The 26,716-nt window shown below is 39.2% G+C and overlaps 1 protein-coding gene across 2 annotated transcripts; it reads right to left on the bottom strand.

The window, feature by feature from the left end:
- On the bottom strand, positions 1-26,716 carry LOC125277971 (kinesin-like protein KIF6). 2 transcript variants are annotated; one of them, XM_048206635.1, is made up of 5 exons: positions 26,221-26,716; positions 22,372-22,422; positions 3,534-3,606; positions 3,230-3,365; positions 1-94 (listed from the first exon to the last, which is right to left on the bottom strand). In XM_048206635.1, the coding sequence occupies exons 1-5, from the start codon at positions 26,360-26,362 to the stop codon at positions 23-25; spliced, it is 474 nt and encodes a 157-aa protein (XP_048062592.1). In that variant the 5' UTR covers positions 26,363-26,716; the 3' UTR covers positions 1-22. The 2 variants fall into 2 exon arrangements, with proteins under 2 accessions (XP_048062592.1, XP_048062590.1); XM_048206633.1 differs by having other exon boundaries at positions 3,534-3,615; positions 26,221-26,704.

Here is a 26,716-nt window from a genome sequence, read left to right as displayed (position 1 = left end):
TGTCATAGCATATACAACATTGTCACCTAGTAAACATGCAGCTGAGAGGGCTGACGTGACTTAGACTGCTTCCTGTGTTCTCTGCACTGTGGCCCTGATGAAGAATACAAATATACGTTATATCAGTGTAACAATTCTAGCCTCCCATATGTTTCATATGGTTCAGAATTTTGAATATTATAGCACCACCTAGTGACAGCTAGTTTTTTGACAGCCAAATAGTACATGGTATCATCAGTTTGATATGGCAATAATACAAAATATTTAGTGTAGGGCTGCACGATTTATCGCGATAAAAATCGCACGCGATATGGCAAAGGCTGCGATTATCTAATGCGTGGCTTGTCTGAGCTGTACGGCTCTGTGATCAGTAGTAAATGCTTCTCCATCTGAAAGCCAGAGGGCGCTCTTGCACAGAAACTCAAAATATGCCCTGCAGCAGAAGAAGATAACACGCATCATATCGCTGGCCCTGTCCCAAATGTGGACATTCGGTCTCGTGGACTTAAATTGCGCGTGCTCGCCGAGTCTACGAGTCCGTAGGCCGTCCCATTCAGCATTTTAACGCTCTGAAGTGTGCTCAGCAGCGCCCCCTTTGCACCCTTGAAGCGGTCTTCCACGAAGCCCGCATAGATGCAGGCTCCGCACACTTTAACTACCCAGGAATCCTTGCGAAATGCCAATCAGACAACGGATGGGAGAAGATTTCGCTCAAGAACAAAAGATGACATGGCTGAGAAGAAAATATTTAAGTGTAGGTATCATTACAGTTTTTATGACCTAGGTGTACATTTTACCAGTTGTTACCTACAGTTTATACAAACATGGTCATCGACCAGTGGTTGATCTCAAACATAATAATAGCGCGTTGAATAATACGATCGCATTATGATTCATTAAATAAATAGAACCGAATGTCAGGGCTTTACTGAGTCATATGTAAACCTAGTATTTATATTTAAACCTGTAAATTCATCTGAAACTCACGCACATGTTTAACAGGTGTTAAAATTGTAATCTTAGTTCAAATGGAACATTATGTATTATTACAACTGTATACATTATTTAAATAAGCATGTATATATTGTCTAATGCCCAGGTGGCATAAGCAAAAGCAGGCTGTGTAGTTGACATGGAGATAATATTTTGCAAAAGAAAAATATGCTAAATATTATCCCCGAACCTGCAGCTCCTGTCAAAAAACAACCAGACCGTTATTTCCGGCATGACGATCGAGTCTGTCCCAAAAATACCTCTCAATGCGCCCTCGTGGACTCGTGCCAAGGGCCCTATAGGTCTGCACTACATGACGTCACCAAAGTGTGGACTCTGAGGAAGTCCACAAGTCCGGAGTGTGCCATTTGGGACAGGGCCGCTGTAGCTGAATAAACAGAAGACTGAAATGCTTTGATTAATTAAACATGACTAATAAACACACGACTGCCTTATTCTGTGTAAGAAGCCACATCATCTCACAGAAGGACACTCAACTGTCATTATGAAGTGAGTTTGGAGTAAAAACATGTTATTAAATGTTGTCTTTTGTTGGACAATACGTTAATAAATGCTTCTCGTGTATGAAAAGAAGTTTGACACGTGTTGCTTTTTCAAATGTACATTATAAGAGACTCAAACTCGCAGTGCTTTCAGATGGATTAGCATTTGGAGCCATACTTCATTGACAAGCCGCGCATAAAAAACAATTGCAGCCTTTGCGATTTTGTAATCGCACTAAGAATCGCGTTTAAGCGATAATCGCGTTCAAGTTCAATGTTATTTTTCGTATCGTGCAATACATCGTGCAGCCCTAATTTAGTGTCATTAACGTTTTTCCAAAATAATGACAGACTTCCTGTTTTGCATCTTCCCAATCAAATTTGTTTGTAACACAACAAAAAACAAGTGTCGTTGGTGAGGCTTGTTGTGAAAATGGTCTGAGAAGCTAATTTTGGTTAAGAATGGGTACTGTTTATAGGTAAAAAGTAGTGCTGTCAACACAGTTTTTTTTTTTTTTCAGTTTAACGCATTAAAAATATCTAACGCAATTAACGCAGCATCCGTTTTTTTCTGTCATCCTTTATCTAGCATTACAACATATGATCACGCTCTTATTCATGCAAATGTTTTTAAACCATTTAAGTGCACCAAAAGAGAAAAAGAGAACACGTTGTCTGTGAATGTCCTGTCACACACAACACACAGAAAGATGCGTGCCAGTATCTTGCGCATGGGTGGCGCACCATAATCGAGTTCTTGTAATTGAGTTCGCTTGAACGAACAATAACACACACAATTATGCCAATTATGTTTTGTTGAGCATCCTCAGAAGAGAATTATTGAATGAGTTAAAGTCTTAAACGAAAGTAAAGAGTTGTGAGAAAGCAGGATGCGTGTGAGATCCACGTCTGCTGAGAACCAAGTTAACAGAGAAAATTACTCACTGCTCTTGACTAAAGAACATTTGTAGCTTTAATAATGAGTCATCTTTATTTAATTTAGGCTATAAATCATGCAGTGCAGACTGTTTGGTAACTTTATTTAATTTCTGTATTTTTTCTATCTGACAGGTAAATATGACATTTATTGGTCTATGTGAGGATTGTTCTAAATTCACTTAAATTAAAAGTTGCTATATTTTTGAAGCCTAATAAAAAAAAATAAAATAATAAAAAAAAAGATAGCTTTCAATTACACTGTAATATTGAATGGCTAATTCATGTTTAAAACTGGGGGGGGGGGGGGGTCATTTTCATCAAGACATCAGTAGCAGTATTAGTATCGGTGATACTGGCCTTCATTCATAAAAAGATGCCATTAAACAAATATCTAAAATATACTGTCTTTATGTTGTTTCTTTATGTTGTTTTAATTTGGAGATTAACTGTGAAATTATTACATTATAAAATATATTACAAACGTATAAACTTTAGTGTTTGTAATTGCGATTACATCGCGTTTAATCAGAAAAAAAACTGTGATTGACTTGTTCAGCAAACACAGAAACAGACACAATTAAACACACTAGTCAAGGGCTGTACAGCTTAAACCACAGGACAGTCAAAGTCAAAAATTATCACAAACTGTCAGATGTAATCACCCAGCAATTGAGCTAGTTGACTATTGTTAATCATGGCATTTCAGAGAGATCTGGACTGGACTGGAAAGTTAGTAACTAGCAAAATATCAATGAGTAACAAAGCATGCTGCTATATATTGTGAACAATGAAACCTGTAGTCTAGCACCCTCTTGAGTCCACCAATTCTCGAAGTCCTTTTGGAGTTTCACTTTCGCCTTTTCACGCAACAGCCGTAGATGTTCAATCTCTGTCTTCAACCCTTTTAAATATCCAGATGTGATCTTGTAACTATAAAGAAAAAAATCAATGTAATGCATACAAGACAGTCCATAAAGATCATAATACTCCGTAAAGCATAAACTGTTTTAACTGAGCCTTGTAGATTGTAATATCTAAGATTGTAAGATAAGTTAGCATAGTGAATTACAAATATTTCTGTAGTAAAATGAGACGCACTTTTTCTTCTCCTCCTCTATCTGGTTAAGGATTCTCTCCTCAACAGAGTCTGACTCTGATTCTGTTTGGTTTCCTGTTAAGACTAAAGACAAGAGAATAAAGGTATACAAGAAATTGGTGCAATGCAATGTGACATAATCCAGAACTCTTTAAATAACTTCAAACACACTGTCAACAACTGCTTGACAACAAGCTTGACAAATTTTCCAAAAGTCAGAATGCATGCGTGAAAACAGCATGCTTTTCCTTCTACTCAAAATGCTAAATATATGGTTCTAAAATATACAGTAACAGCAAAACATTATCATTGTTAAGACTTTATTGTTAATTGTAATAATTTTCAGCACTAATTTTCATTTAGTTTTTTAGATTTAGAAACTATCGCCTGCTTAAATGGTTATCAGCCAGATTTCCCATCTTCATTATTTGTTATCAGCAAAATCCATTATCTAATTGTTTGGTCACATTCTGGTTGCAGGAGCTTTTATTAAACACACAAGGTTAATAGCAATGACAGTGTATAAGTCCCCATAACACACAATATATCAGGCAGGGTTAAACACAGATAATCAGTCCCAAGGAGTAAATCCAAATCTGGTTGAACAAGCAGGGTCAAAACATGAATAGTAAGTCCAAAGAAACTAGGTATCCAAAGCAAAAGTTGAGAGGCAAAAACCCAGAAGGGTAGACAAGCAAGATCAAACACAAAAGGGAAAATACAAAGGGGAAAATCACTCAGATGGCAAACAAAACTTCATATTGAACACCAGACCCTGCTTAAATAGTCTGAGGTGATTGGTAGATAGAAAACAAGTGCGAGAGAGTCCTCTGGATGGTGGCGCTTGTGGCCTCCTTTTCGGAGCAAGGCGAAGAGACGGCTGGACTCGAGGAGGAAGAAGCAGGTTTTAAAGGAGGTGATTGATCACCAGTGATGGGAATAACGGCGTTATAAATAAACAGCGTTACTAACGCCGTTACTTTTTTCAGTAACGAGTAATCAAACTAATTACTTTTCTCCCGTTACAACGCCGTTACCGTTACTGACAAAAAAAATGCCGCGTTACTATAATTGAGCTCACTGAAGCGGTTTTCATCCGAGTAGGCTCTCTCTCAGCCATAGGACCTGCAAAGTTTTTTCTCTGGTGTGTGCTGCGGTTAGTCATACACAAATATAATTTTAAACTGATAATAATGTATGATGCGCTGTGTGTGTGTCTGTCAGAGCATGCGCGCGAAGCGCAAGCTCAAACCAGAATACCCTTTTTTAAGCTTGATCGAAAATATGTGAAATGAGTATTTTCTAGTCGACTAGTAGTTGTTCATTTAAGCTATTAGTTGACTAATCACATTTATATTAATTTAATTTCTTAAATAGGCTACTGGAGAGAATAAAACATAATAAGGAGCGTTTACATAATATAGGCTATATAGCACTCAAGGGCACGCATAATTGCCATAAAGAACCGGCAAAAGTAATGATTATGAGTGTGACAAAAACAGCAAGGAGACATTTTAATTGTTTATTAATAAAGTAATGTTTTCTGAATCAGTGTCGGCTGCAAAGATGAAGTTGACATTGCTGATTCTCATTGCTGATCATCTGCTCATATGGATGCGCCTAGAGAGATAACGCATATTTCATTCGGATTAGGCTACATAATCAGAGTAGCCTCTTTCTTTTCGTTTTTAATTACTTCATTTTCGTTAAAGTAGATATTTCAAGCATTCTATAGATATATTTCTCATGTCTGCGAGGCAAGCAGCCTCTGAGTTTCGGTTCATTTAAGACGCGCTTCAGTTCACGCGCCAGTGATCGCGCCTGCGCCTCCATGTCATGATTTTATTGTCTGCTATATTTGCTTGTTATATATTAAATCCAAATAATTGGTTGATGAAACAATGATTAAAATTAAGATACAATTTTTACAAAACGAAATTCACTTTAAAGAAAGGCTTTCTACAAAGCAAAACTTAATGAAGTGTTTAAAATCATGTCTGACCCACTCCATGTCTCCCGATATATTTGCACATCTTATGATGCATCTTACTCATGCTGTTCACTTTTCATAATCGAATAAATGGATTTAAAACATAACATAGGATTATTTAAACATAAATATGAAACTACGTTTTCTTTAATGGCTACCAACACAGTACAGAGAAATTTCATGTCGTGAGCAAGAGCGGATCATGAGTCAGGAGTCGCATCAAGAATAATTTATTCTTAGACTTATATGTAATATTGGGAGCATTCAATTTATTTGGCATATATTTATTTTATTTTTATTTTTTTTAAAGTAACGCAATAGTTACTTTCCCTGGTAATTAGTTACTTTTATAATGATGTAACTCAGTTACTAACTCCGTTACTATTTGTGAGAAGTAACTAGTAACTATAACTAATTACTTTTTTAAAGTAATGTGCCCAACAATGTTGATCACATACGCCAGTAGCATGGGTAATCGATTCCCTCTCGTTGTGAGGGCAACTTTATATCTGCCCTCGCCCCTTCTTCCTCCGCCTCCTGGGTTTTGGTTTCATGTAACATACTCAGGTGCTGCTTTAACAGTCAGCCTGGTGACTGGGCCTCTGTTAATACATTTCTAAAGGCCCGCCTTCTGGCTTGATAGTGTAAAAGGCTCTTTTAGGCTTTAAAGAATCCTAGATTCCATCCCTCCTTGTTAAAGAATATGGGAGGAGGAGTCTTTGGTCTTCAAGCTGCAGGAAAATTAGCTGGGTCTATATTTCTAAATATGTTGACCTTTTGTTACGGTATAGTTTTTCCTGAGTATGTAATCGGAAAAAGTAAGGGGTTTTTGGGCAAACTGAAGTTTGATAGGTTGGCTAGAACGATATATTGTGCAGGCCACAAAATGGCCGCCTCGTAGCCACCTGTTGTTTAGAGTAGCTTCTCATCTGCTGTTTGCTAGAGTAGTTTGAGTTAGCACTCGTCACTTCAGTTAGTATCTATGTCTAGGTCAGCCCTGACAGGCCGCCTGACATTGTGGCTTGTGAGCTTCACTTTCTTTCTCCTTTCCATGAGATTTGGAAGTGAAGACCGGGCCCCATTAGGCTTGTGGCCCTGTGTTAGGCCCGTAGCTTAGCGGCCAGGCTAGAGCTAGGTCAGGCATGTTATATATTAACCCTATATATATATATATATATATATATATATATATATATATATATATATATATATATATATATATATATATACTATCCTATGTAAACGTATAGTTCCTAGTTCTGGCCTCCTCCCGAGGGAGTTGTTAGGCCGTATGCCCATTGTCCCCTTGTTTATGTAGGTGCAATTGGCTGTTATTAGACTCCCTGGTGCTGTTTTTCTCAGGTGGTAGGCCCTTATCTTTGCGTAGGTAAGTTATGCAGTGTATGCTAGGCCCCACTTTCTAGAACTTTTCATGCTATAAAAACAGTTTTTCCCTGAGCTACTTGATTTCCCATTCAAGTTTGAGTTGAAGGCACTAGCTTTGTAGCCTCCGTCCTCTAGGGCTCAGTACAAATTTGAGAATCTGTTTGGAGAGAACATTTATCCTCTATAGGATGGCATGTGTTTCAAAGCATTGTGTTTGCTTTGAGTTCTAGCCTTTTTGCCCTACATTTGTTATATGAGCTTTACTTTAATGCTGCCACAGTAGCACCTGTTCTCATAATAGTAGGCCTTTTGTATTAGCCTCTATAGTAAAATAGTGGTGACTATTTTATTCCCCAGTTAGGGTTTATTATGTTTCAATGAGTGCATCACCTGTTGGATTGCATAGTCAGGGTAGTATTAGAACCGCTTTCACAGTCTGGTTTCTATTTAGCTCCCTTTGGTGATCTTGACAACAGATATATTGCATATAACTTTGGATTGTAGGCTCTTATGTTTTTAGCCTCCTTCTAGTTTAGCAGCTTGTGTTTGCACTTGAAGTTCTGTTGTTATGTGATCATAGTTTGCTCACATAATTTTACACTGCCACAGGTTTATGCTACGTGTCTGTTTGAGGTAGTAGGCCTTGGTAGGCCTTAGACCATGTTGGCATTTATTGGTTCCCTGTAGTCACTTTTATTAGGGTACATTGCCTGTTGGAATGTGTAAGCTATAGCTCAGGTCGTAGTTAGCTTCCTACAATTGTTGCTGGGTTAGAGCTGGTTTCCTGTAAGCTTGGTTCTCTTATATTCACTAGCTGGTGCCATGTGTCACTGAAATGGTAGGCCCTAATAAGGCCTCCTTTTTAGTTTACATGTTGGCACAGTTTTGTGTTTATATGGTACAAACGAGCTGAACGGCACGTGTTGCTGAACTCGCAGGCCCTATAAGGCCTCCTTTTTAGCTGGCATGCTGGCAGGATGTTTGTGAATCCCAATACCACCATTGGCCACGCCCCACCTCTGCTTTGAGCAGTGATGGGAATAACAGCGTTATAAATAAATGGCGTTACTAACGCCGTTACTTTTTTCAGTAACGAGTAATCAAACGAATTACTTTTTCTCCCGTTACAACGCCGTTACCGTTACTGACAAAAAAATGCTGCGTTACTATAATTGAGCTCACTGAAGCATTTTTTCCGAGTAGCCTAAGCTCTATCTCATAGGACCTGCAAAGTGTTTTCTGTGCTGCGGTTAATCATACACAAATATAATTTTAAACTGATAATAATGAACGATGCTCTGTGTGTGTGTGTCTGTGAGCATGCAAGCTCAAACCAGAATAACCTTTGTGACATGCTGGTTCGAAAATATGTGAAATAAGTTTTTCTAGTCGACCAGTACTTATTAATTTAAGCCATTAGTTGACTAATCACATTTATATTAATTTAATTTCTTAAATACCAGAGAGAATAAACCATAATAATGAGCGTTTACGAAATATAGTCTATGACTCAAGAGCACGCATAAAGCTTGCCATAAAGAACCGGCAAAAGTAATAATTATGAATGTGATAAAACACAGCAAGTAGACATTTTAATTGTTTATTAATAAAGTAATGTTTTCTGAATCAGTGTCGGCTGCGAAGATGAAGTTGACATTGCTGACTCTCATCATCTCCTCATATACTGGACACGCCTAGAGAGAGAATGCACATTTCATTCGGATTAGGCTACATAATCAGAGTAGGCCTAGCCTATTTCTTTTCATTTTTAGATATTTCAAGCTTTCTATAGATATATTTCTCATGTCTGCGAGGCAAGCAGCCGCTGAGTTTTGGTTCATTTAGCCTGTAAGTCGCGTTCCAGTTCACGTGCCAGTGATCGCGCCCGCGCCTGCCATGATTATATTGCCTGCTATATTTGCTTCTTATTTATTAAATCCAGGCAATTGGTTGATGAAACATTGATTAAAATTAAGATACAATTTTTACAAAACGAAACTCACTTTAAAGAAACGCTTTCTACAAAACATAACTTAATGAAGTGGTCAAAATCATGTCTGACCCACTCCATGTCTCCCGATATATTGCGCATTTTGATGCATCTTACTCATGCTGTTCACTTTTCATAATCAAGTAAATAAATTTAAAACATAACATAGGACTATTTAAACATATATATGAAACTACATTTTCTTTAATGACAGTACAGAGAAATTTCATAAGCAAGAGCGGATCATGAGTCACGAGTCAGAACAAGAATAATTTATTCTTAGACATATTTAATATTGGGGACATTCAAGTTATTTGACTTTTTTTTTTTTTTTTTTAAAGTAACGCAATAGTTACTTTCCCTGGTAATTAGTTACTTTTATAATTATGTAACTCAGTTACTAACTCCGTTACTATTTGTGAGAAGTAACTAGTAACTATAACTAATTACTTTTTTAAAGTAACGTGCCCAACACTGGCTTTGAGTAGGCCTTAGTCAAGCCTCTCGTGGAGTGTGGTGGCGGAATATGCATTCCTTCTCTCAATATGATGCTGAAAGGTTTCCACTGAATGCATGGCCTGATGGTTGGTATGGTTATGGTCGCCACTAGCTGATGCCACGTGTGTACTAGGGTAGGCCCTCTGGGCCTCCTGGGTAGCATGTTGGAGTTCAGTTGGGTACTCCTCTTACTTTGAGACTAAAAAGGTGCTCTTACCGTACGTTCCTGAGTGGCTGACCTCTCAGGGTGAGCTTTTGTGGTAAAAACCTTACTGAGGTTTTAACTACATCTGCCTCCTTGAGTCTGGGTCTCTAACTCTAGTTGAGCTAAATAGCTACCTAGTATCTAGGTTGGTTCTATTTCGTGCTCCTAGAACCCTAATGGCCACTAGACTAACGACGTATGTTTTGAAGGTTTAAGGCCCTCTGGGCCGCCTTTTTGAACATACTAGCATATGTTATAGTGTCCTTCTCTCACTAGAGAACTATTAAATACAATTCTGGTTGGCCAGGGCCCCAGGTGATAATTTAACCTCCTTTTGGTTTGGTTATTTGTCCTTCCTGGTGCTCCAAACACTGCCACAAGCTGATGCCACGTGTCTGCTGAGGTCATAGGCCCATCTAAGGCCTTCCTTAGTGCGTGATGGCGTAGGTTGTACTCCTCTTGCTTTAAAGAATAAAAAGGTTCTTTTACTGAGTACACTGCTCGTTGGATTGTGTTAGGTGGACTGTCATGTCTACAGTCTAAATTGCTGTTACTGAAGTCATATGTCCTGCTCCCAGCAAGACAGGTGTTCAAGGTGGCCCGCTCAGGCCACCATTGAACGTCCTACTAATGTGACAAAGTACTTTTCATATTTGAGTCATGCTCCATATAGAGCTACTATCATGATGTAGGCCCCTTCTGGCCTCCATGGTTATGTGCCCATAGTATGGTCTACCTGTTAGGTTGAGCTTTGTACTTCCCTGTTAGGGTTGTCTGTGTAATATTGCTTAGCTCCCTAAGCTGATCATTGGTCGAAGGCTTTCATAGGCCTCCTCCTGAGAATCAGCCCCAGGCTGTTTTATGCTCCCCTGTATCACGGTTTCTAGCGCACAGCTAGAACTTGTCGAGTTCAGATGCCCTCACTCCGCGACACACCATTCATGCCCGCCCGCACGCACGCGTGCCACACCCCACCTCACCTCGAGTTTGCTGCCTGCTGAAAACTTGTGACAACTATTCCCGCAAAAATGCAACTGCTGTCTGGCAATGAGAAGCGAAAAAGAAAAAAGCCCTAGATGGATGCATCCCGTGCATTTCTCTCAGGTAGGCTAGCCTATGTTCACAAACCTGGAAATTTTGGCTATTTAAGGGTTATTTATATATTTAACGCTGCATTAATTGTTTGACCACCATCAACACATCTGCCTGATTTGATACTAATGAAATTTATGTCATATTATAATTTCAGTTATTTTATTGTGCTATGCATTGCGTTTTGAGCCATGGTAAAGATATCGTTTGGGCTGTCAATATCAGAAGAGGAGCATTCCATGGATGCACATCCATGAACCACATTATTAGACAGTTTTCTAAGGATGCATGGTTTATTAAAACTATTTAAAAATCATAATACAGTATTAGTTACATAACGCTATTCTTAAATCTACGCTTACACAGGATAATACATCAATAAAAGTTTAAACCCTCGCTCTGTCTTTGCATGATTGATGTCCACATATTCTTGTTGAAGAAATTACAGTGGCTGTAGCATTTCTATAACAAAGAAGTGACCGAATATTATTATTTAACTAATAATATATTTTTAATCATGGTGGTTGGCTTTGATCGTGGATTTGATCATGCTGTGCTGTCTAACAACAAAAATCAGCAGGCTTTTGGCGCCCTCTGCAGGCATTTGTTATTATATATAATTATTATTATATGTATTAACAGTTCAGGGAAAAAAAAAAATTCTTGATGTGTTTAAATATGCCGATTAGCTTGTTCTGGCTAATTTAGAAGAAATCTACAGATGCAAACAGATGGAGGGTAGTAGGCTTAAAACAAACTCCATCTAAATGTGTAGGGTTAGGGTTAAAAGTTCTTTCCATTAGAGTAAAAGACATGGCAGCAAAAATGGACCACAATCTTAAAATTGTCCACTTCATGAAAGAAGTATTCCAATAACACCAAAAAAATTAAAACGATTTATTGATTTGTGCAAAATAAACAAATTATTAGTGAAACTATGTCCCTCTCCTTGGTGCAGTCATGTATTCTAAATATATATAGCTACTTGAAAATAGTTGCTGTTGACTTCTTCTGTGATAAACCTAGTGAATACTAAAGAAGACCATGGTCTCTGTGAACTAATTATTTTGTAGAAATCTGTGGAGTATAAAACAATTGCATGAGTGTAAGGGAAGTCAAAGTTGTCTTAATATATTTAAGGGTTAATTATTTTTTAAATAAACAATTATGAGAAGTGCCCTTTTTTCCACTTGAGCCCCTGCCCCCTAAAATGTCTGTGCACGTCCCTGCTGTCACTGACAGCCTGGTGTGACCTGAGGGTGAGTTGCTAAGCGTTTAATTTGAAACTGCTCGACATTTGTCTCAGCCATATTGTTTGGCATGCACTCTCCTTAAGCATGGCGGCGTGGGTATATCGTTCTCCAAAGCGTTTATGGCAAATGCAGAGTAGAGTTCCCTTTTGAAAGGGAACATCTCAGGTTACGTATGTAACCATAGTTCCCTGAGAACCAGGGAACGAGACTCTGCGTTTCCTTACATCGGCTAAATTGTCTGTGCGTGCAAGCTTTAACTAATCTACAGCGCAACATTGATGCACCAAAAACCAGAATAATATATTTTTTTTTTTATCAAACATTAAATTACAGAATTGAATTAGAACAAAATATACCGTTCTAATAAATGAAAATAGCCTAATTAAAAAAATGCAAAATGCCTGAAGTGCAGGGGAACATATATTCAAAACACAAGCCAGAAATAGTTAAATTAAATAACCCAGAGTGATCAATAAATAAATTAAAATTAAAGAAATTATTAAATTAACAAAATTATAGCTAGAATTGTCACCTTGTCGTTTTAACTGCAGAGACAATAAACGCTAAACTGGAGTGGCAGTCTTTTTAGCTAAACATTAACAGCATTCAAAAATCAAATTACTTCCGGCTGAAATATTTTGAAATCACTTGTAGCTACCCTACTTACCCTACCTAATTGAGAGACAAAAATCCAAGTCTTTCATGCGATCTGCCTGTGTCCGTTTGAGTCTTTTCAAATAACGCGCTATAGTTGGCTCGTTGGCCGGCAGAAGCGCGCCGCAGTGTTTGTCGTTGAGTTGTATAGGACATGAGCTGTTGGCACAACTTGTATCATACGTTTTTTTGATAATCTTTTATCATTTCAAAGTGCATCCAATTGTACACTTTATCCCAGACATTGTTGAAGATTTAATCCCTGCCGTAAAGATGCTCATCTGCCGGTCACGGATCATGGAAGTGAAACTTAAGTCGGTCACAGGGTGGATTTATTCACGCACATTAAAAATATTTATTAAAAGCTTCTTTCTTTTCACATTTTTATTTATAGTATTAGCATAATAGGCTCTATATTAACCTAATGGGAAAGAACCGGTATGTCTATGTAAAATCAGATATTGAGCGCACCCATATCTCGTCTCATAACACATCTGCGACGATTCGACTGTGAGATTGGTAGTCGAATCAGGCTCCTCCTATCGAAGATTTGAATCGTCGACTATTCAGGGTCACCCCTAATTGTAATTATAAAAAATCATTTAAAAAGACATTGAAACATTTCAATATTTAAATTTATTTTTAAAAATAGCTTTGCATTGTGTAAAATTATCACAAATTAGTATTGATGGTGTGAATCTTTTTCTATTGATATAGGCTATGTCTCCTCATTTACAGTTGAAGCAATGATGCAAACATGAGTTCCATCAACAGCTCCAAAAACTGCAGGAAAGCCCACAAACCTCATAAAAGGCTTGTTTTTGCCGCATGGTTTGACAGTCAATTGGAAAGTCAGTTGGGGCCAAATGTGATGTCCAACCTAGGAAAACTGACATCTTCAACCTTAATTCAAATATTTTAAAAAATGTGTTAAAGATGTAAGCATATTGTGTAGCTGTGCTTGGAGTCAGTTGTTTCATTTGTGATAATGAAATGAAACATGAAGTTGTGCAGACATTATTTTTGGCCAGGCTGTCATACAAAGAAATTGTGAGCAGGTACAAAAATGAGAGGACCAATGAAATATTAAAAAAATATTATGTTGTAGTTCTGAGCTTTTATGTTTTTCTAAAATCTGTAGCTGTAGTTTGCCTTTTTTGCCAACAATTTTGTCAGATGACATTCACTTAGTTTAGTGTTTTGTTCTTCCCTCGTATTTTAAAACATTTAAATAATATAAACATAAAATATACCAGTTACCAAAAAATGTAATTACTACTTTAATTTCTGCCGTTAGAACATTGATTTGTTGAGTGTGAGATGTTATTACATTTGAAGGGTACATAACATATACAGTTTCGGCCAATCGAAAAAAATTTTTAATCTTGACTACCTATAGAGTAGTATAGCATCCTTCATATCTTCGAAAAGTCTTTAGTTTTATCAGATTTATAAAAGAAAGATATGCTGTACTGTGTCTTTCTGAAAACAGCCGAACTCCTGAAACACAGAATCTCAGGAAACGCATTCTTTGGAGAAGAGAGCAGGTAAGAGAGACTGCAGAAGGCAGTAAGCAACTCAGACCCATGCGCAGAGACGGGCATCCTAGAGAGCAGAACTCGGCTGAGAGCTATGAACCCTCATATTGAGGGGAGATAATCTGCTCCATCTAAGGATCTACTCACCGCCTGCTTATATGCACTGAAGAGGCTGTGCGGAAGCACAAACCAGCATAAGGCTGAACTCACAAGGAGGCCCCGTAGGCCTACCATGTTCAGCTTAGGGAACCAAACACAATTACAAAGACAACCCAAGCATGGAAGTACTAAGTTCAACCTAACAGGCAGACGGTATTGCGAGCCTTAACCAAGGAGGCCTGTAAGGCCTACCTAAGCTGGCAGAAGGGAGAGAAAAACTCACAAAGTCAGATTGTAACATGGCACGGAATCCGGCGGTGGCCCGTGAGTATTGTTAGTATTTCACAAAAAAGATTGTGAAAGTGCCTCGCAAATACCATTCCACCTAACACAATCCAACGAGCAGTGTACTCGGTCTAGAGGGACCTTCTTACTCTTAAGAAAGAGGAGTGCAACGTACGCCATCGCGCATGCAAGGAAGGCCCAAAAACAGGCCTGTGACCTTAGCAGCCAAGTGGCGTCAGCCCGTGACAGTGTCACAAGCACCAGAAAGAAAAATAACCAACCCATAAGGAGGTTATATAACATCTGGGCCCTGGCCAACTAGAGATGCACTCATCAGATCTAAAAACCACTCTCGAAGGAGAGGAGTGCCCTAAAAAGCAAAATGTCATAGAGGCGGCCCAGAGGCCTAAAACCTCGCCAAACATTACTTTGGTGTCTAGTGGCCACTAAAACCAACATCCTAGGAGAGCAGAACTTGGCTCAGCGCCAGAAACCCTTGCAATGAGGGGAGTAACTACCGCTCATCCTTGGATCTACTCAGCGCTTAAACACTGCACTGAGGAGGCTGTGCGCTGGACCTTGGTAAAGGAGAGCACAAACCAGCCTGGGGCTGAACCTCAGGAGGAGGCCGTGGAAGGCCTACCTCCATAAACAGCTTAAGGAACTAAGCACTATTACATGAACAAAACCCCACAGGGAAGTACGAAGTTCACTTAAACAGGTAGACCACTCTGTGGGCATGCAAAAAATGGAGGCCGTAATTAAAAGGGGGCCTACCAAATAGGATTTCATATGAAATGAAACAGAGAGTATATATTTCCTGCATGCGAAGAACATACCTATATTGAGCCACACAGTTGAGAAAAATCTACCCAACACAATCCAACGAGCAGTGTACTCAGGAAGAAACCCTTTACCTCTAAAGCAGAGGGGTACAACAAAAGCCACCTACTACCAAAGGGGCCCAAAGGCCTAAAACCTCAGCAGAAATGCAGCATCTGCTCGTGACAGTGTTAGAGGCACCAACAACAATATAACCTACACAAAGGAGGAAACTATTCTTGGGGCCCTGTCCAACCAACATACTGATCATTCACAGAACTATCCTATGCACAAACGTCAGTGTGTCTAATGAGGCGGCCCTGAAGGCCTGCAAACCCCTAAGACAAACAGCGACATCTAGTGGCCATAAGGGTACTAGAAAAAGGTGTAATTACCTAAGAACCCAGGTTCCAGGAAGCTAAAAACAAAACCTGAACTTAAGTAAGGTTTTATGCCAACCTGAAAAATGTCAACCATACAGAAAGTACTCAAAGCTACTTCATTCCATTGGAGTACACAACTGAACTCCAACATGCTACATGGGTGGCTGATAAAGAGAAAAAGGAGGCCTTGAGGGGCCTACCACCTCAGAAACGTGCAGCAAATAGCTCGTTTTACTCCCATGTAAACACTAACCTGTGCCAACATATTAGCTAAAAAGGAGGCCTATAGGGGCCTACCCAGGTAGCCACATGCAGCGCCAGCAGGTGTATACATGGTATCACGCTCAAAGGGAACCAGTACTAACCACAAAAGTGAAAGGCTAATCAAACCTGAGCTACACATTCCAACAGGAAAAATCCCTAATGTGACGAAAGGGAACCAAATGCCAACATGGTCCAGGGAAAGCTATAGAGCCTGACACCTAGACAAACATGGGCAAAGACCTGTGGCAGTGTTAAATCTATGTGAGCAAACACATGATACTAGCAACAGAGCTAAAAAGCTGCTAGAAACTAGAAGGAGGCTGAATAACAAAGCCTACAACTTCAAAATTATGTAGCAAATAATAACTGTTGCAAGATCACCAACAGGGAGCTAGAATAAACACCAAATTAACTGAAATGGTTCTAAACTACCCTGAGTATGCAAACCAGCAGGTGAAGCACTCAGTGACAACATTTTACAAAGAAAAGTCACCATGCTAATAATAGAGGCCGAAAAAGGCCTACCCATAATAGCAAAAGCTGACCTGTGGCAGCAACAAGTAAGCTCACATACACCACGTTCCAAATTATTATGCAAGTGACATATCAGTAAGATTTCAGTCGAATAACATTTAGATTTTAGTTTTTCTAAGAAAATGTTTGTTTGTTTATTTATCCATGTCTTTTTAGATAACTGATATCAATCTCAGACAAAATAATTTACCAGGTCTATGGAAACCTTACTTAGAGGTTGTTCCACATTATTAAGCAAGTCACAGCTCTCATGCAATATGGAGAGGAAGAAAGATCTTTCTGAAGATGAAAAGCATGAAATGGTGCAATTATGTGCAAAACGCATGAAAACAACTAATATTTTGTGAAAACTGAATGGAGATTATCAAATTATCATAAGATTTGTGAGTGATTTAGAGCACAGCAGAACTCGGTCAGATAAAGGCTTGTTAATGAAAGTTCCTGTCAAAAAATTAATTGTATTAAAAGGACAGCTATAAAAAAAGCCAGTGTTGAGCAGCAAACAGGTATTTGAAGCTGCTGGTGTCTCTGGAGTCTCAAGAAGCTCTCCATGCAGGCTGGCAGTTGTGCGTAAAGATGCATTTTAGACACCACTAACCAAACCTCACAAAGAGAAACATTAACAGTGGGTGTAGAAATACATGAAGACTCATTTTTTAAATAGTTTTATTCACTGACTAATGCTGTACTACAATAGATGGTCTAAATGGATGGATTTCTGGATGGTTGGTGAATGGCCACCATGTTCCAACAAGACTGCGATGTCAGCAAGGAGCTGGCGGGTCATGATTTGGGCTGGAACATTGGGAAGTGAGATGGAAGGTCCCTTTAGGGTATTAAAATGACTTTTGCAAGATATGTGAAATTCATAACTAGCCATTTTCAGCTATGATATAAAAAGGAGGATAGTGCCTTCTGAAATACAATGCACTATGCACTATACCATGCTGCAAAAAAACACCACAGCAATAAAACTGTTTGAAAATGTATTTCTACACCCACTGTAAATGTTTCTCTTTGTGAGGTTTGGTTAGTGATGGCTGAAATACATCTTTACGCACAACTGCCAGCCTGCATGGAGAGCATCTTGAGACTCCAGAGACACCAGCAGCTTCAAATACCTGTTTGCTGCTCAACACTGGCTTTTTTATAGCTGCCCTTTTAATACAATTCATTTTTTTGACAGGAACTTTCATTAATAAGCCTTTATCTGACCGAGTTCTGCTGTGCTCTAAATCACTCACAAATCTTATGATAATTTGATAATCTCCATTCAGTTTCACAAAATATTAGTTGTTTTCATGCCTTTTGCACAACATTGGACCATTTCATGCTTTTCATCTTCAGAAAGATCTTTCTTCCTCTCCATATGGCATGAGAACTGTGACTCGCTTAAAACAAAGCATAACCTATCTATACAAAAATAAGGGCCTACCACCTGAAAAACCACCAACTGCACCTACATAACTGAAGGGAAAAATGGGCATACGGCCTATAACTCCCTCAGGAGGAACTAGAACTTAACAACTATACATCCTGACAAGGGATAGTAATACAGGCAGTTTGATAAAAACCACTAGCTCTAGTCCAGCCGTATCTAACGCCTGGGCTTCATTTCCAAATCTCATGGAAAGAGAAAGAAACAAAGCTACGTAATGTCGGGCGGCGATTAACACCACCTAACAAATACGAAAAACTGAAGTAATAACGTTTGTCAACCTCTGCTACAAACACATACTAGCTGAGAAGCTAACTAAACACCCAGGGCTGAACAGCGGCTAACAGCAGCCCGCTGATAACCAACCTAGCACTTCAGTTTTAACCCATTAAATCCCTTTCTTTATTGTTACATGCTCAGGATAGCTATACAGGAAAAACAAGGCCATTATAAACACAATATAAACCTTGCTTACCTTCCTGTGGCTCGCAGACCACAAATTCCTCTATTTTGCTTCTTTAAGGAGAAAATCCATGGTTTAAAGCCAAAAAAGCATTCCTTTTTTCACTATCAAGCCAGAAGGTGGGCCTTCAGAAAATATATCATCATGGGCCCGACCACTAGCCTGACTGTTAAAAAATGCCAGAGCATGTTAACAGCTTAGATTAAAAACACACGCCGGGAGGTAGAGGAAGAAGGGCGAGGGCAGATGTAGTTGCTGGCGCCTGTGCTCGATCACCTGCCTTAAATCCAGCTTCTTCCTCCTGCGGCAACTCGAGCGGCAACGCTAACCCTCTGGCCCTGCCTCTGAGCCTCAGCTTGAGACGGGCCTGGACCTCCCGCTTGTCTGGGCCCAGGACCGGATCGAAGCGGTATGCAGGTTTTGAACGCTGCTGAGCGCGCCCTCACCTCCCTGAACTTTCCCAACACTGTCTCAACCGAGGTTCCGAAAAGCTCAGAGGGCGAGACCGGGGCATCGAGGAGAAAGGTTTTTAGTTTCTCCCCGATGTCCACCAGGTTTAACCACAGATGCCGCTCCATGGCCACCATTGCCGCCATCGATCTCCCAATCGATGACGCCGGTTGTTTGTTGGCCCGAAGAGCGAGATCCGTGGTCCGGCGCAGCTCTTCTCCCGCTTCAGGGGATAAACCTTGCCCCTGATCCAGATCTTTGAGCAGATCAGCCTGATAAGCCTGCAACACTGCCATCGTGTGCAGGGCTGCACCAGCCTGACCCGCTGCAGCATATGCCCTGCCATTCAATCGTGATGTTGTTTTCAATGGTTTGGACGGCAGGACCGGAGCTTTAAGTGACGGTGCACTGCCCATGACAAGATAGTTCGCAAATGTCTCCTCAATGGCCTAATTCCTCCACATCAGCGAAATTGCCCTGCTGATGCTGATGAATCCTAGCCGAGTATGGGCACTTCCATGCATTCTCGATCTCTATGTGGAGATCAGGAAGAAATGGAAGGCTCACCGGAGTTACGGGGTTATGGCCGGAAAGAAAACGCTCGTCAAGCCGTCCGCGTGTGGCTTATTTCCCCCCACGTCACCGAGGCAGCTACAGCCTGCCCGAGGCGCAGTCAATAACCTCAAGTAACTCTGCATATGCTGGGCAGGGAGGCCTGGAAGGAGCAGCGGGCTTGTCCGCTTCTTCCACAGCCATCTCCAGCTCCCTGGGGCTAGCAGACAAAAGAGCACTGGCTCCTGGATCCGACGATGTCAAAGATACGACATCGTCATCATCCAAGAGCACGTCCTCATCAACCACCGCTGGAGGCTGAGAAAGGTTCACCCCTCTCTCAAACTCCATGGCGAGCTCCACCTGTGAGCCCCATGATTGCAGCCTCCGCTCTGCCTCAGCACGAGCAGGGCCAGAACCACCAGGCACAGGCGCCGGCGCCTCTCCCCTCGGGAAGAGGGCCAGACGAGAACGGAGCGTCTTCATAGGGAGACGCTCACAGTTGACACAGACAGCACCCTCGAGCACCGTCTGTGCATGCTCTTCGCCCAAACAGAAGACGCAAAGGTTGTGTGTGTCCTCCGGTGTCAGAAACCTCAGACACGGGTCAGCACACTTCCTAAAGCGCTTTTCCTTGGAAACATTCTCAGAAGACATGTTTACCAATTGCTTTCTTACCGTTTGCTGAAACAGTGGCTAGACACGACAGTCCCGAAAAGACAAAGAAATACTGGCTGTTCCGCTAGGCGCTCCTTTTATACTTCCGGGGTCGCGCCCTATTACGTCATGGGCTGTCGCCGGCCAATAGGATTGGAGCTTGTTGACATTTGGCTTTCGACATCGAGTCACGTGGACGTTCCCCATTGCGTTGAAGTGAACGCAGAGTTGAGTTCCCTTTCGAAAGGGAACTGTAAACTGGTATTGCAAAATATTGTTTTAACACTCTGAGGTCTGAGGGTATCGCCGGCGATACCACCGCGTTTTTTTTCTTACCAGTGTGAAAGAGACTCAAAATACTCCGTTAATGTTGCACATATAATTAAGAGTTATACACCATTTTAATCTGTGGAATATCTTCTTTTATTTGTGTACACTCAGAGTAAAAACAAAATGTTGTGCTTTTTGTAAAATAAAGAAAACTAACATGATGCATGATCTCTCGTCTCCCTCTGAAGGAAGTCCAATCTGATAGTTCTCAGAAAATGAACTGTAACTTAGTGAATACTAATCACAAAAAAATTAGAACTTATGTCTAAAAAAAACGTTGAAATGTCAGGTTTTAAATCGTGTAAGGTCAAATCGAAAACAAACATTCTGTGTTTATGTAATCTGTATGAAAAGAGAGCCATGTCAGAAATCCGTGATTCAGCTCATTATCCGCTAATGCGACCACGCCCACGGAGGGAGCGCTATTCAGACGCAAATTCTGAGTCAATACATGCATTCATCGTCTCAATCGTGTATTTATTGTCTTGAAAAGTGTTTTGAATAGCCATAGTTAGCGATCTCTGTCCTCTGTTAGTTCGATTAGTTCCTGGATTGCCTATTCTTCTTTAGTGCTCAGGCATTTGTGGACTAAAGGTGTACAGAGCGCCCTCCGGCTGCAAGTATGAATTGAAAACACAGTATCCAGCACTCATAGTAATGACAATAAATCCTGAATAAATATTACTCTTCTGTATAGAAAATTGACAAACATATGAGAATCCATCAATATTTCTCCAAATGTGCATGCTTTTAAGCTAAAAGCCTATATGAAATGCCATAGAGGTAACATAATTGTTCAGACACTTTGCATCACAGAAATACATTATATTTTAAAGAATATAATAGAATACCATTATTTTAAATTGTCAATAATATTTCACAGTATTGCTGTTTTTTCTGTATGTTTGATTTACACCATGATGAGATTTGAATCATGATCACAGAGGGTTTTTTCACAGCCTACCTGACTGAAAGGCCTCATTAATATGCAAGTCATTTCAGGTCATTATTATGTGATTCTTTTGTCTTCTCAGGTGAGAATCACCCATTATACATGAGGATTCACGCCTCCACACATACTGTGTTTCTTGACCAAAGATGTTTTAGAAAATTTAAATCTCTCTATTGTTTTATATGAACAAGCAGGCAGCATAATTTTTACCTCATTTTGAAGCAAAAACTCTAGTCTACAACCTCAAATACCCAGAAGTCTTAAAACAAAATATTTTAAACAAAAAGATTTAATATATATTTTTTGGCTTTATTTCAGTGACTTAAGTTTTTTGTTTTTTCAATAACCACGCATAAACGTTATTCCTTCAAAAACACAAACATGTACATACATGTTCCTCACATATTATTGTAGCCTAGTTTGTGCTGAATACAGTGTAATGACACTTGTGTCATTAATATGTTTATGAACAACTGAAAAAAGCACAAATGTCAGGGCATGTCAAAACTTCTCCAGGGTCCCAAAAATCCTCAGAGGGTTTATTTATTTAACCCTGAGGGTTAAATAAATATGCCTATATAGCATTTTCACTGTATATTTTTGCTGAGTTCAGAAACTCCAGAGTTCAAAGTTATTATTATTATTATTATTATTATTATTATTATTATTAACTAATTCAGAGCTCAAACTGCATTCATGACCTTGCAGTTTGTTTTCAACTGATGTTTTCCATAATGGAAAACAGGCATATGGTCTAAAGTCAGAAATAAGCCTTGTTAAAAGACAGGCCATCTGCATTGATATAAACGTTTGCAAACTTGGAAGAATTTCTCTTCTAAACTGATCAAAAAGCAGTTGCTGCCAGACCCATGACACAAACTGACCCACCTTTGACTGAAGAGGATGAGGATGTGGTTAAAAAGAAAAAAAAAAAGAAAAAAAAGAAAAAAAAAGGGATTTAATAATGAATGATTAGAGGACTTAAGTATTTTGAAAGGCACAAACCTTGGGCTGCCATTTGCTTTCGTCTAATTTTCAGCTGGGTCTTCAGCTCATCTACAAGTGAGGGAAATATGTGAAAGGAGATAAAGATAAACAAATGTGAAAAGAATACGCACAGTTGATCTGTTCAAAGTTATTTTGAAACATGTGATGAAGATCCTTTGACAGGTCATCATACACCAGTGCATGAATGTGCATTATGCTTCTAGTCAGCAGCAGACATTGATAAAGGTGACACATATTCAGGTAGCACAACCCTCTCTCTGACATGTGCCTCACCTTCATTTTACAGTCCACACTACACTGCAAGGAAATCATGCATGTAGGCATGGATGGGTTTTGAACCCGTGTCAAAAACTATGATTTATACCACTGGACCACTATACACCAACACATACCGGCTGAGTTTTTTTAAAAATCCTTTTTGATTGATCACATATGATTGATAATGCTATCTTTATCTTCATAAATGAAAACCAGACGGATTGAGTAACCCCAGAGTGCAGTCTGGACGATGGGGAAGGGCGACACATTGGGGTGGAGCGTCACAGTTTCATAGGTTTATAATACAGCAGAGCTTATTGGCGTAGACGCTTGGGGCATGAGCATGCGTATTCCTTTATGTACGACTTTATGAATGATCTACGCTGTTTGACTGTACTACATAAATATTAATTGCTAACCATGGCGATTTCAGTTACGACCAATTGGCTAATGTTTTGATGAACTTAAAGGGTTAGTTCACCCAAAAATGAAAATTCTGTCATTTATTACTTACCCTCATGCCGTTCCACACCCATAAGACCTTCGTTAATCTTCGGAACACAAATTTAGATATTTTAGTTGAAATCCGATGACTCAGTGAGGCCTCCATAGGGAGCAATGACACTTCCTCTCTCAAGATGGCAGTTTGACACCCGTTGGCAGTTTGACACGCGATCTGAATCATGATTCGATACACTGATTAATTTATGCTCCAATGCTTCATGAAGCAGTGTTTTGAAATCAGCCATCACTATATAAGTCGTTATTTTGTTTTTTTTTGACGCACCAAAAATATTCTCTTTATAATATTAATTTTTTTTTTACTTTGTTTGTTTTGCCATGTGTTTTGTATCATGTGATTCCATTGCCCTCATGTGTTCTTGTCATGTGCTTCCCCTGTCTCATGTGTCATGTTCTGATTTGTTGTCATTGTCATGTGATTTCAGTTCTGTCTTGCCATTGGTCCTTTGTCTTCATTGTTCACAGGTGTTCCTTGTTTGTCATTAATCTTTGTATAAATAGCCCTCATGTTTCATTGTTACATTGTCTAGCTTTGTTCGTGTAACCCGCTAATGGTGAGTGTCAGTGTCTGTAGCCAAGTCAAGTCAGGGTCAAGTCAAGTCAAGTCGAGTCGAGTCGAGTCGAGTCATGTCACGTCTGTTTTGTTGTTCATGTTATGGATTAATACTATTAAACTGCACTTGGGTTCTACTACACTCGCCTCCAGTGGACTCCTCCGTTACAATGAAGCTCAGCATAAAAGTGCCCGGAGGTGCGTTCATTTGTAAACAACTTCATCTATTCTGTCTTAAGTGCAAAAAACATTAGCCAATACATCCTAACTAAAATACTAAACAGATAATAAGATATGATTAGAGTTAGCACTTAATATTTCTGCATATGTATCACTTACAAAATCATACATAAAGGAATGCGCATGCTCAGGCTCGCTCGAAGTGTCTAGCAGTAAGATTTGCTGTATTACAAACCAATGAAATTGGGGTGGGCGGGGTGACATGCGTCGCTTCGCCCCAGTGTGTCACCCGCCCCATCATCCAGACTGCACTCTGGGGTACTACGGCGGATTTGAGTTACAAGAACTTCTCAGCTCATGTTTCCACTGTATATCATTCCTTATGGTTCTATAACAACCCAGCACTGATAAGGAAGCCACATGCTTAGTAGCCTGTTAAACAGAAAGTAATGACAAGGAGCAAGAGACAACAAAACAGCACTTTAGGGAGCTGGCTAGCAGGATGCAGTTTTTAGGTGTCTGGATTTGTTGCAGGTTTGTTTTGTGTGTCTCCCTATTGTGTCATGGGTGTTGTCTGACTGGCTGGACAGCATTGCCTAGCAGCACTAATGAGCAATCAGCCACCACACCTGTTTGTTACCTTGGATATTTAGGAGGACAACTCTCCTTCAGCTCAACTCCCTAATTGCATAATGAGGACCTGAAGCTGGAAGAGCGAGGATGCACAGGTGTATTCTATGTTTAAGTGTTTCTTGTCAAAAAACCTGTTGCATGTATAAATTCTCCTCCTCCTGTATAAATTCTCCTCCTCCTCCCTTCACATTTGTCACAGTAATTTTTACCTTTGCAGGTGGTGTATATTGAACAGGGTCTCTTGCTTTATTATTATTTATTATGAATCTCTTAACCAAATGCTTCAAGAATATTCCAATTTGATGAAAATCAAGATTAGTCCAATTTGAAATAAAATTTCCTTTGATTCCTCTGTCCTCATTTTCTTTCCTTGCATCCTTCCCTCATATCCTAAGGGAGGTGGAGCTGAGACACAAGGAAAAGAAGCAAGGAAAGAAAATGAGGATGCACAAATAAGAAATAAGAAGCCCTCTAAACCCTTTAAACTCCCATTTTTTCCAGAATGCCAGGGACACACAACTACTCTTTTCAAATCACATCATGGGAGTCAGGAACTTAGTTTAATGTCTCTGAAGGACAGTGTTTTTTTTTTTTAAGATTATAGTGTCTCTATACTATCACTATACTAGGACTCACACAGACTACAGGGTGAACACCCCCTGCTGGCGCCACTAATACCTCTTATAACAGCAAACTAGTTTTCCCAAGAAAACATTCCCATCCAGGTACTGACCAGGTTCAGTCCTACTTAGCTTCAGTGGGCAATCAGACAAGAGTTACTGACATAAAAATTAAGTGAACTGCATTTCCTGCTGTGTATTACGGTCACACTTTAGTTTGAGGAATGCATATTTGCTATTAAGTACGACTTTTGCCTCAAACTCCTAATTTACTACTCATTAATAGTTAGTAGGGTAGTTGGTAACACTTTAGAATAACTCACGCTATGAAGCATTAGTTAAGCATTAGTAAATAGTCAATTCATCATTTATAAAACATTAATAGACATTAGTAAGCCGTTTATAAATACAGATATAAATGCTTTGTTCTTGATTTATAAGCATATCTATAATGAGTTTAATAATTGTATTTTCATACTTTATTAATGATCAATTTATCATTTCTAAATTATATGTTACATTATTCACAAACCAGTTATTTAGGAGTTGTCAGTGGTTCATAAGATCATTTAGGAAGTGTAAGTAAATGATTAATAAAATATTTAAATGTACATTTATGCATCTTATTATTTAGACATATAGTATTAGTTACTTAGTGTATTATTATTATTACACTTATTTAATTATTATTAAATGCTTTTTTAATACATATTCCCAGTGTCAAAACTACCTCAGTACTAACTTTAAAACATTAGAGAACAGCAGTGCAGAAGATCACTGAACCTTTAAATCTCATTTATAAAAGCTTTACAAAGCATAAACAGTCCTCACCAGATGAGCTCACAAAAATAGTTAACTGACTGCTTCTAAATGTTTTATAATTATCTGAATTAATCATGAATTACAGTAGGAATATGTGTTAATAAAACATTTACCATGTGCAGTTGAGAAAATGGCTTCATGTTATTTCTTAATGTTTTTTTCCCCCTCACATCACTACCTATAAGTTGAACTGGAAGACATGTATATGCTAAATGACGTGTTCAGATTTGGCTACAAAAAGGTGTAGAGTTTACTTACTGACTCTGATCCTGATCTGGTTAACTTGCTCACCAAGTGTCTTAGCTTCAACAAACCTGCAAAAAGAAATGGCCAATGTAAATATCCTTGTATGTTGAACATCGATGAATACTGAACAAGGAGCAGGGACGTGCACAGACATTTTGTGGGCAGGGGCTCAAGTGGAAAAAAGAGCACTTCTCGTAATTATTTATTTTAAAGAATAATAACCCTTAAATATATTAAGACAACTCTGATTTCCTTACCAATTTATTTTAATTCCCTCACACTCACGCAAATATTTTATTCTTGATTTCTACAAAATAATCACTTCACACAGAAACCATGTTCTTCTTTAGTATTGACTACATTTATCACAAGATCAAAGGAAAACTCTGCCACAATGTACATGTTTTCTACACTACTATGTAGTAGCTATATATTTAGAATAAGTGACCGCACCAAGAAGAAGGACATAGTTTCACTAATAATTTGTTTATTTTGCAAAAATCAGTAA

The sequence above is a fragment of the Megalobrama amblycephala genome, linkage group LG11, assembly GCF_018812025.1.
Source record: "Megalobrama amblycephala isolate DHTTF-2021 linkage group LG11, ASM1881202v1, whole genome shotgun sequence".
Taxonomy (NCBI): domain Eukaryota; kingdom Metazoa; phylum Chordata; class Actinopteri; order Cypriniformes; family Xenocyprididae; genus Megalobrama; species Megalobrama amblycephala.
This window is presented reverse-complemented; position numbering and strand designations above follow the sequence as displayed.